The sequence below is a fragment of the Notamacropus eugenii genome, chromosome 1 (assembly GCF_028372415.1).
Source record: "Notamacropus eugenii isolate mMacEug1 chromosome 1, mMacEug1.pri_v2, whole genome shotgun sequence".
In the NCBI taxonomy this organism is placed as follows: Eukaryota; Metazoa; Chordata; class Mammalia; order Diprotodontia; family Macropodidae; genus Notamacropus; species Notamacropus eugenii.
The window spans coordinates 523,348,363-523,360,483 of NC_092872.1; the positions used below are offsets into that span (position 1 = coordinate 523,348,363).

Sequence of the window (12,121 nt, forward strand, 5' to 3'; positions counted from 1 at the left end):
AAGGTGTTATATGATCAATTTTCAATACATGTATACATATATAAAAATCATCAGCTAACATTTTTTATATGGCGCAGTCAAAAACTTTTCAAAGTAACACATGTTCTTGAACATCAGCTTCAACCATATATTTTTACAAATGTAATCGATCAGACGAGCATCCTTAACGACATCTGTTGTTTCTTTCATTTTCAATGCAAAGTAGGAAGATTTAGTTTCTCAATTCATCTGAGGATTTCAGATATTTATTTGGTTATGTCCGAGTAATACTATTTGAAGCTGCTTTGCGTTTGATTTATCAAACACCATTGCTATCATATCAATAGCTGTAGGCATCACTATTTCCTATACTAAAAGAAGAATTATGCTCAGGAGTTCTATAAGCAAAATTATATGATGCAAACAATCTGACAGAACAGAATTTTTTTAAAATTTGGTTTTGCTTATAAAAAATATTTAATTTTCTTTGGACAAATTCTCCTGTGTTACCAAATTATTCTGCATAAACACTTTCAATGTCAGGTAATTAGGTTTTATGTTATCTTATTATCTGGGTAGAAATTTGGGCTTTTAATTAGTATTTCTGTATTTCTGCTCTTGAACTATTCCTGTAATTTCCATATTAGTTTTAGCTGGGTTTTCTCTTTAACTGTTCCCACTCCTCCCCTTCAGCCTCCTTCCCTCCCATCCCTCTACCTCCTCTCCCTACCCACTCTGTCTCCACCCTTCCCTTTCCACCTTTCTACACTCAGCCTCTTTCCCTCTCTTCCCCCCACTTCCAATCTTGCCCTTCTATCTCCTCTCTCTTCTTGCCCCCTCTATCTCCACTCCTCTTTTCTGCCCTCCCACTCATTCTCCTTCCCTCTCTTTCCACTCCTTCCCTCAACTTCCTTCCTTTCCTTCCCACTCTTCCACCCCAGTCTTCTAGCCTCCTTTTCCTCTTCCCTTCTACCTCCTTTTTTGCCTACTGTAATTACCTATCTGTAATTACTAAATAGTAACTGTTTCTCTTTTACCCAGGAACCCTGAGGGTCTTCCCCTCCTAGTTTGATTTTGTTGTTGCTGTTTTTTCTTTTCTTAAAAGGGGCCATCCCTTGAGTAACTACTTAAAGAGGTCTATTCATTGAATGGGTGTATCTCCCTCAAAGTGAGAGTCTGATAAGACCTTTACCCTAAAGTGCCAGGGTCTCTCATTGCATCCTGGGCCATCTTCAGTCCTCCTGATGAATATCAGGCCACTGGACCCAGATGGCTCAGGAGAAGAAAGTGAGGTTGGTGGCCTTGCACAGCCCTCCCTCACTCAAATCAAAGTCAACTGGAAGTCATGTCATCATCTTGATGTTATGGTCCTCTTCAAAAACGAAGGACAAACACAACACAATCAAAAATATATACCTTAAAAATTAGACAATAAAAAATTTAAGACTACAGCTTAATTTAGTTTGTGAAAATTTCAAATAATTATTCCTATAGTCCTTTAGTTATTTCACTTTTTTTTTTTTTAAAGCTGCAGTTTTGGGAGTGAGGGCATAGAAATTAGCTTCTTAGCATATTGGCGAAGTTGAGGGGTGATTGGGGGACCCCAAAATACCGACAGTCCGGGTCGTGCTTGAATGAATTCGACTCAAGCCTTCTTAAAGCCAAAGAAAACAAAGTTTATTAAAGATTCACCAAATTGGGTTGGCTTAAGGAGCCTAAGCATTTGTGACACTTGTATTCATAAACGGGCCAGATAGAATCTCAGCTAGACCGAGTCTGAGCTGGATTGAATCTAAGCGCCTGCATGGAGGCAATATGGAACTTAAATACAGAAAAGAGTATAGGAGAGATGGGTGGGGGGGAGTCTGGTAGTCCAGGGTGATGGGAGGAGGGGTTTAGGAAGGGTCTTGAGGAAAAGTCCAAGGAGGGAATCCAAGGAGGGTCAAAGACTGGAAACAGCTGGAGGCTATCAGGAGATATCAGACAATGGAGGGTTTGGGTGGGAAGCAGGTGGGGCAATCCAGAGATCTTGATAGGGGCAGTATGGGAATGGATACAGATCTTGATGGGAGTGGTCGGCAGCCTGGGGAAATGGGGTTTTGATGGGATCAAGGGTGGGGGATGCAACAGAGACCAGAGTAGAATGGTAATGAAAAGCCCATGGGCTTCCTGAGATTGCCGGAACAAATGGGAAGATTAGATTTGAGTAAGAAAGGCCGGATTAAGTGGGAAGATTCAAGGAGGCTTCCAGAGTCTGAACTCCATCAATATTACATTTACAAAATGAATGATGTTGAAAAGTAGATCTTTTGATACTTTCAACTTTCACACAAAGATTATTTCATTGAAACATATACTGCTTATATTCAAATTCAAAAGTAATGTGATATTGGAATTTATCAGTGATAAATCCTTTTTAACATAGTCTAACTCAAGTTGGTCTTCATCTCTACCCACCATCCCAGTAATCTCTGCTGTACTGGATTCACTATGACTGAGAGTGAATTCACTGTTAGTTTTGCTTCTGTTGGCTTTTATTTGAAGTTTATTTTCATTGAAAAATTAGATATATAGGAGCTATTAAGTAATTATTTTGTCAATTTCTTTGTGTTCATTCCTCAGAGGATCAATAGGAACACGTCCCACAGTTTGTAGAACTCTTCTATAAGGAATCAAACAATACATAAAATAGTTCCAGCCTTCTGGGATCTTAGAATTCTAGTAGGGGAGGTAAGAGCCTTTAAGGTCCCTTCCAAGGCAGGTAGGTGACTCAGGGGCTAGCAGTGGATTCAGGAAGATTCATCTTGAGTTCCTGTCTTACCTCAAGACAGTTACTAGCTGTGTGACCCTGGGCAAGTCACTTAGCCCTGTTTGCCTCAGTTTCCTCATCTGTAAAATGAGTTGGTGAAGGAAAAGGCAAACCATTCCAATATTTTTGCCAAGAAAACCTCAAATAGGGTTATGAAGAGTGAACAACAATGCTCTTAAAAAGTAGATAGGGGAAGGGTGAACATTCCAGGAAGAGGGAATAGTTGAAGCAAAACCCCTGAGGTAGGAAAATACTTTGCTTATTTAGGAAGTGGCAAATAGTTTAGATTTCTTGGATAGTAAAGTTTGTTGTAGACCAATCTGAGATAATGCCGGAAATTTAGATTAGGGCCAGATTACAAAAGACCTTGAATGGTAGTAATTCAGATTTTTATCTTGTTAGAAAAGGAAATTGAAAGTCAAGTGCTGGGAATACAGATATAAGCAGAAGGAATGACTGTCTTGTCCCTCAAAGAGAATAATGAAGACCTGAGTCATTCTCCTTAAAATGGAGGTTCTGGGAGAAACCAGCCAATTAATGGAAGAGGTGATGTTGGGGATAGTCATGCACTTTTTTTTTCAGTTGTGTCCCACTCCTCCTTATCCTGTTTGGAGTTTTCTTGGCCAAGATATTTTTCCTTTTCCAGCTCATGTTACAGATGAGGAAACTGGGGCAAACAGGGTTAAGCAACTTGCCCAGGGTCACACAGCTAGTAAGTGTCTTGAGTCCAGATTTGAACCCAAGAAGATAAGTCTTCCTGACTTCAGGCAGAGTGCTCCATCCACTGACTACTCCAAAAGGGCCCTTAAGGGTCCTCTAATCCAATCCCTTCATTTTACACTTGAGGAGACTGAGGCCCAGAGAAGTGAATCAACTTACCCACAGTCATACAATTAGTAGCTTGCAGAGCTGCCATTCAAAACCTGGACTTCTGATTCTAAAACCAGTGCCTTTTGAGTTAGTTTTACTGTCCTGTGCCTTGGAGTCTCCAGCTGGAATCTTGTGGTCAATTTGGAACAACACATTTTTTAGGAAGCATGTTGTCAAACAGTCCAGAGGAAGATGATGAAGATGGTGAAGAGTCTAGAAAGCACAGTGGGTGGAGAACAGTTGAAGGGTTTGTGGGGCTATTCAGCTTGTGTCTGCCCTGCTGCTGGGGATAGAAAGATAGACAAAAGACAGTCCCAGCCCCAAAAGCCTTCACAAACATGAAACTAACAGGAGACAAACATGAAAATAGTTACATACAAACAAGCTCTATGCAGGATAAATAGGAAATAATAGAGGGAAGACATTAGCATTAAGAAGGTGTGAGAAAAGCTGTAGAGGGTGAGGTTTTGCTAGTTCTCTAGGCCAATAGAAAGGTGTTTATATCACTGTTCAAAAACTTAATTCTAATTTTCCCTTTTCCCCAATTGGAGGACCCTGATTTTTCTCCTTCCAGATAGTGACAGAAAGTAGGACTAATGCAGGGACTCCACTAATTCAGTCTCTCTTACCTAACTGTTGTAACTGGATTTTAATTGGTCCCCTTGCTTCAAACCATCTTTTTTCATCCATCCTCCCAAGTGACTGCCAAAATGACTTTCCTGAAGTGACCATGTCACACACACTCCCCACCAGGTAAATTGCAGTGGTGGCCTTCAAGCATATTAAATCCTCCCCTATCCTTAAACAATTTTCACTAGACCCTACTGTTCCCTAAAACTGTGGCCCTATATTTCTCCCTTTTTCGGCCAAATTCTTCAAAAAGCTTATTTACATTCATTGCCTCTAGCCCTTTTGCAATCTGGCGTCCAGCCTCCTTACTCAACTGAAAATGCTTTCTACAAACTCCTAGTGCTCACTTAATTACCAGATCTTTTCCTCATACTTCTTGACCTATCTGCTGAATTTGACACTATTGATCAAACTCTTCTCTTGCTTGCACATTCTGTCCTTTTTCCATCTTTACGCTACTCTGTCCTGATTCTCCTACCTGACTAATGGCTCCTGCCCCTTATGTGTCTGTGTTCATCGAGCCTCTATTTTAACACCTACTCTTCTCTGTTTGGGAGTTATTATCATCCATATACTGATGACTCCGACATTTGTAAATCTAGCACTCGTTCTTACCTTTGAGCCTCAAGCCTTCATCACCAATTGGCCATGTCCAGCTGGCCAGAGATATCTCAAATTCACCATATCTAAAACAGAAGCCATTGTATTCCCCAGGCTTCCAAACTGCTAGGACATTATCCTAAAAATGCAAAGAAAAGCAAAAAAGGACAAAAATATTAATATTTAATATAGTAAAAAAATTCATAGCCCCCTTATTTATTATAATCAAAAGGCAGCAAGCATCCTACCACACCCAGTGGAATGAAGTGTGGTATATCACTGAATACTACAATACCAACTCATAATAAAAATGAAGAATACAAAGGAACAAGGGCTTCTCTAGACAAAGTGATGCCGAGTGATATCAGCAGACTTGAATGGCATGCACTTGACTGCACCAATATATATGCAAACAAAGTCAAAGGTAGTGAAACTTGGCATGAACTTGGAAGGACACATAGAGCAAATACATTTTTTTGTTTGCTTATTTGTTTGGTTTTATTGTTAAAATGTGCTATATAATAGTACAAGTTTTTGGTACGATCTTATTCCTTGTTTTATATATTTATTTTATTCTTTACTGATATTTCTTAAGCTAATAAGTTTTTTTAAAAGCAATAATAGAATTTGCAAGTAAAAATAGAATGTAAATAAAATGTAAAAATAATAGAATTCAATGGAGAATCATGTGTGGTATACAATAGAATTTGATATTCATAATTTCTTGGATGCCCATGGCTTAATTGAAGATTATCTGGACAGACTTGGTCTTGTGACAGCTTATGAAACCATCTTCGTTCTCCTCTACCCTCAAAGTATTACCTGCAGATTCAAGTGGCTTGTGGCTTAGGGTTCTTTAACTCAGATGACTAGTACTGGAATGGGATCCACTATGTTTATTTAGCATTAGGGAGATCTCTCAGAGACATTTTGTCTCCTGTGGCGGTGGAAGAAGAGATTGACCGGCAAATAATTCAATTCAGTAACCATTTATTAAGGACATACTATGTGCCAGGCACTTCACTAAGGGCTGGGGATACAAATAAGAAAAAGAAAGACAGTTCCCCGCCTTCAAGGAGTTTACAACCCAACGAGAGAAGATGATACAGAAAAGGAAGCTACAGTGGGGTATGAGGGCACAGTGTTACTGACTGTATAACTACTGACTATAGTTTGGAGTTCTCCCTCTATGCAATGAATATATACTTGCTTCTCTGTAGAAAGAATACCGAGCTCCTTCATAAGGGGCTTGAAGTGGAGTATCACATAGGAATATCTGTTAACTTATTTTTTCCTCTTACCAGCTCTTGGCATGGCCATTAGAGACGTCAACAGGAGCCTTCCATGTCCTGTGGAATCTCAGCATGCATCAAATCTCCCGGCAAGTTGGTTAGTATTGTATGTGGATGTGCACATGTATTTCATGTATGAAAGACCTATCATCAGCCTGAACACATTGATTAATCTCCATAACCCTGATTCATGAGTTCAGTTTAACCAAAGGTCTGCTATATGCCATGCACTGCGCTAGGATTAAGGATGCTAAGACAGAAGTGACAGCTTGTGCTTCAGAGAGCTTATGACAACACATACTCGTTTAAGTACATACAAAGCACATGTAAAGTAAAGGCAAGGTGATTTCAGAACCTGGGAGGCATTCACAGCGAAGGGCCTGCTGGAGGAGGTGGCAGTTTAACTGAGTCTTGAAGGAAGCTCCTTGGGATTTTAAGAGGGGGAGGAAAGAATGCATTCCTAGCATGGGGTAATATCTTGTACCAAGGCACCTGTGTCTGTGCAAAATGAGGAGAGTCTCCAGTTAGGCTGGATAATAAGAGTGTATAAGGTTGGAGCCAAATTCTGGAGGGCTTCAAGTGCTAAACTGGAGTTTGTGTTTGATCCTAGAGGCAGTTAAGAGCCACCAAAGCTCTTTGTAAGTAGGGTGAGTGACATGACCAGGCTTTTGTTTTATTTTAGGAGCATTATTTTGACAGCTGTGAGGAGGATGGATTGAAGAGGGGAGAAACCTGGAAGTCAGCTAGTAGGATGGAGTGCTGGACTTGGAGACTGGGAAGGGCTTGAGTTCAAATCCAGCCTCAGATATTTGTTAGATTATGATTTTGGGCAAGTCACTTAATCTCTTTTTGCCTCAGTTTTCTCAATTTGTGAAAAAATAGCACAGATTTCCCTGGGTTGTTGTGAGGATCAAATCAGATAAAGTGCTTACTTAGAACAGTGATGAGCATGTAGTAGGCACTGTATAAATACCAGCTTTTATTACTAAGGCAGGGAGACTAATTAAGAGACTGCTGCAGTAATCCAGGAAAGGAATGATGAGGCCTGATCTAGGGTGGTGGCAGGATGAGTGGAGATACACAAGATAAAAGAGAGATTGAGAGAGAAATTATTTTTGACTTGTAGCTTTTTTGGTAGTGAAAATCTGGTTTGGTAGCATCGCAGCTCAGTGTGGGTGCTAATTAGTGCCTTTAGCCTGGGACTTATAGGTTTCTAATCTCTCCAAATTTGTTCCCTGAAGCTGGAATATAGACTGAAACGAGCTCTTAGGCTTTGAATGATCTCCAGGTGTGGAGAAACTTACACATGGATTACTGTACTTGATTTCAAGTTCTTCCTCCTGTAGCAGGGGGCAGCAGAGGACGCTTGCTCAAGTGAGTCATCCTCCACCCTACCTCCATCTACTAGGTGAAAATACAGGATGTTAGGGGCTATAAAAGAGACTATGCAGTGTAAGGGCTTGCCCTTTTCTGATTTTGAATGGTTGAATTTGCAGGTTGCAAGGGTGTGCCTTTTTCTTGGACTTCTGTGGAATCAGGTTGCACATGAAAGGCTTAGGAAACGCTGCTGAATTTAGGCTGAGACTATGGGCCTTTCCTCTTTTTTCAGGCCTACTCTTGGACTTAAACAGAGGGGAGAGACTGAGCAATTAAAAACCTTGGAGGCTGCCAGGCTGGCATTGGCACTGGGGAGGTGTTCTGGGCCAGTTGCCCACTGATCCTAAGCACAGGATTTGTCGACATTGATTCAACAAGGCAAATGGGCAAAAACAAAACAGCCTCTTTTATTAGACTACAACTATCAGAATATGTCTTGTAGATACCTAATAAGGATCCACCGGACTTCATCTGGTCCAAAGGCCATCTGCTCCTTCCAACCTATGACTGGTGTTGAGGAGATTCTAGCCTAGAGAGCTCTAACCCCTTTAGTGAGGTGGTAGTCGCTGAGGGTGGGCAACATTTCTGCAAGGAAGTCAGTCCATTTAGCAAAGCCAGGAACCATCAAACAAAGCTGGTTTTTGAGAATTCCATTCTAGTGCTCAGTGAAGTCTGTTGCCTGATGGTGATAGAGCAAAATGAAAGGACCCTGAGATTTGGCCCCATCCTGCATATCCCTGAATGTGAAATGATTCCCCTGAGCAGAAGAATAGAGGTGGAACAGATGTAAGGGTGGTTGGTCAGTGCAGTTACAGTTGTAAAGGCATGCCAGGTAGATATGGCAGTGCAATGGTCAAAGTGGAAATGACAGCTGTTTGGCAAAAGTCACTTGCTTGTCCTGGGCCAATCATGTCCTAAGGGACATATAACCATTGTGATGGAGGGAAGGCTGGAAACCTCGATGGTCCAGGGTGGTGGCTGACACTTTATCACTGGATAAAGGAATAAGATGGTCCCATGCCCACCAGAGCAGGGCAGCTTTACCCCAAATGACTGAAATAGAGATGTATTTAGTTAGGAATGGCAGTGGCATGGATAACATTTTCCATTAGCATTTTTTTATTCAGCTAGAGTGTCCAAGTGTGGTGAATGCTGAATGTCCCACTTGAAGGTGCAATGGGGGTGGGGGGGGGGGGGAGAGGTAGTTTGCATCAGCAAAATTCTGCCATTAGTTTTGCCCTGATAGGAAGGTCTTCTTTGATGTCTAGCCATTGATTTTCTAGGCTTCTAACTACTTGGCAAAACTCTTAGAGAGAGACTATGTAAATGATAAATTGCTCTTTCTCCTCCCATAGGGCAGTTTCAGGCTATCTAGGCAACCCAAAGCTAAATCCACTGAAAGCCCAGACTCCTTACCTCTCAGGAAATCACTGATCTTAACCACTGTACCCATGTCAGGTTCCATATAGGACCTTGGAGGCTATGAGAATGATCACCTTGTTCAATTCTCAGTAGTCCATTGTAAGACATGATTTCCTATCTGCCTTCCACACTGGCCCCACTGAACTGTTGTAAGGGGATTTGGTACAGCAGAGAACCTTGATCTCTGCCCTATCTGCTCTGAGGGTAGAAATTTCAGTAATGCACCTGGAAATGTGGTACTGATTGATGTTAAAGATTTGGGATACTTTGTATAAATTGAAGTGCTTCCAGTAAACTTTCCTTGCTTTAATAGACCAGGATGGGACCACTTTTCATGAACCCTACAATCCATCACCACTATGCATTTAAGCTAATTTATGACTGTAACAAAAGCAAGTACTATACAGGTTGTACTTCCACATTCATCCAGAAAAACTTTTATCCCCCATGTAATGCTTCCCCTAAAACCTCCCATCTCCAGAGGGTTCTATGTCTGACTCCCATGAGGTCCCCAGGGATAATGGACACTTGATTTCCTCTGTACGGCTGATGAAGATCTGAACCCTACCTTCCATCTTGTAAACTATCCCTTGAGTACAGGGTTAGGGTCTCCGTCTGCTTTGATCTGATAAGAACCAGCCATGTTTGGGGAGCTTGGCCCTGTACCTAATAGTCTTAGAATTCCACAAGGTCAGGGTACAAGGGAGTTGGTGGAGGCAAAGGCAGCAGCCAAGCCTTTTACTTCCTTCCTGTATTTCCTTGTTAGGTGCTTCTAGTTTCTACTTTTGTTCGCAGTTCTTGCCTACCTGATCTATCATGTAATTAAAGCATATTGCTAATAAAGTTATAGATAAGGATTTACAGATATCCATCTGACCAATTTATCATTGGTCTTCTACTGTTAAGTTCACTACCTTTTCTTTCTTTTTTTTTAGCTTTCATCATTCACTTTTATAAGATTTTGAGTTCTAAATTTTCTCCCCTCCCCCCAGTTCACTGCCTTTTCAAAGGGAAGATACAGATATTGATTCCCTCATGGAGCTTTTAGTCCTAGAGAGATAGGTGTTACACACAGAAAAATAATTGTAAAACAAATTACACACTGATGCTGAAATTAAGTGCAAATAAAGTACTCTCTGAAGTCAAGGGGGAAAGTTATTACTTAGTAGAAAAAATTTGGAAGCTTCTTGGAGTAGGGTATTTTAGCTGATCTTTAAAGAATGGGTAGGAATTTAACAGCAATGAGCATACTAGGTATTGAGAATATTGTGAACTGAGTCAAGGAAGCAGTAAAGCAAAAGTCATTGGTGGGGGATCATGGTAATGCACTTTGGCTACAGCAGAGATTATATGGAAAGAAGTAGTCTGAGAAGACGTTGACAAATTAGGGTAGAAACAAGTTGTGAAGGGCCTTGAATAGCTAAAGAGTCCACTGGGTGGAGATGAAGAGGAAACATTCTGGGCTTGGGGAGTGTCCCATGGTAAGGGATTTAAATTTTGCTCAGTAAGTGATAGGGCACCATTTTGAGGTGAGGAATGATATGATCGGGTACATCCAAGAAGATAAACCTAGTAGTAGTATGGAAGTTGGCTGGAAAGAGAAGGAAGGCTTTTAAGGAAGTTATTGAAATGGTCCGAGCAGATGGCGTTCAGGGTCTATGTGAGGTCTGTGGTACAGCAGCATTAGAATCCACAGGACTTTGCAACTGAATTGATATTAAAGGAAGAGGGAAAGACAGGGAAGAGTTACAAACCACAAAGAGACTGGGTTATTGGTGTCCATTGCTAATGGAAATAGTGGTCAGAAGGAAAATCAAGTTTTAAGGAAAACATAAGTAAGTTTGGTTTTGGACAAATGTGTTTCAGTTGCTGGTGGGGAATTTAGGCAGAGATAGTTTTAGGAGGATCCTGGAGCATGGATCAAGGTTGCAATTATTGACTTGGTAACCATTTAAAAGATAATCATGGTAGTTGTAGAACAGAATGAGATTGAAGAAGGAAGAGCGTAGAAAGAAAAGAGAAAGGGATGTAGGTGTGGCAGTTGGGGTAGGGACTTTATATTTTGTTATCTACCTCTATGCAAAGTAAGTGCTTAATGACTATTGAATTGCATAGAAGAATTTGGTGATTCTTCGGAGATTTGGTGATTTACGAGTTTGACCTTAGAGCCCTTTCTGTTGAAAGATGAGGTAGGTGAGTGGGTGGTGAAGTGATGGAGGAAGTCTGGATGTTAGTTGAAGTAAGCAGGATGGAACACTGGCTGGTTAGCATGGAAGGGGCACTAGGGAGACCTGAATTAGCATTAAGGCATATGGAGAGCAGGCAGTGGAAGGGGCGGCAGCAGGGCATGATAAGAGCTCTGGACATGGTGTCATCAGGCGATCAGAGGTGGAAGGGACCTCAGAGGCCATGAATTCAAACCCTTTTGCTACCCCCCTCCCCCATTTTATGGATGGATGAGCAAAACGAGGGTCTAGGGAGATTGTCACTTTTCCCAAGGTCACAGTTACAAAGTTCAGAGGCAAGATTTGAATCCAGGTCCTTTCTTATGTGGCAGCTTTCCACCATAGCCTGTTGTAGGCACGATAGTGTAGTGGAAAGAGCCCTGGTCCTGATGATTCCTCATTGTGTAACGTGGAGCAAATCATTGCCCTTTCTTGGCTTCACTTTCCTTTTCTCTCAAATGAGAGAGTTTCTGCCACTCAGTCTGTGACTCAGTGATCCTCTTTGCACTGTTTACTTCACATGACTGTGAGGAAAACATTTGTAAAATTGAAAGCACTTTATATATTCCAGTCATGTTTGATGATGCATGAAAGAGATGGGATGACACAAAACTAAGGTCCTGTTTATGGAGGCAGTAGGGAACCAGCACGGTTAGCCTTAGTAAGAAGTGAGCGGTAGGAGGGGAGTGGGAGAGAGTGATTGGAGAAGAGTTGGAGTACCTGTTGGACAGCCTCAAGTCTGCTCAGGAAATTGGAAGGCTAAGTTATTTGCTGCAAATATAAGTAGGAGAAATGATGGGGAACTGAAGGAACATTTGGAACTATCTCTGCCTAGAAAGAGGTAGGAAGTCAGTGAGTGTAGAATTACTGGAAAGGACTGAGATGATATACCATAAATTATTTCTCCCTCTTGTCTT

General features: G+C 41.3%; 1 protein-coding gene across 5 annotated transcripts in view; it reads left to right on the forward strand.

Moving 5' to 3' along the window:
- FAM178B (family with sequence similarity 178 member B) overlaps positions 1-12,121 on the forward strand; it is a 160,289-nt gene that overhangs the window by 56,462 nt on the left and 91,706 nt on the right. For all 5 annotated transcript variants that reach the window (XM_072633788.1, XM_072633784.1, XM_072633789.1 and 2 more), the window contains one exon: positions 6,193-6,277. In XM_072633788.1, the coding sequence (XP_072489889.1) occupies positions 6,193-6,277 (85 nt within the window). The remainder of the gene's footprint in view (positions 1-6,192; positions 6,278-12,121) is intronic.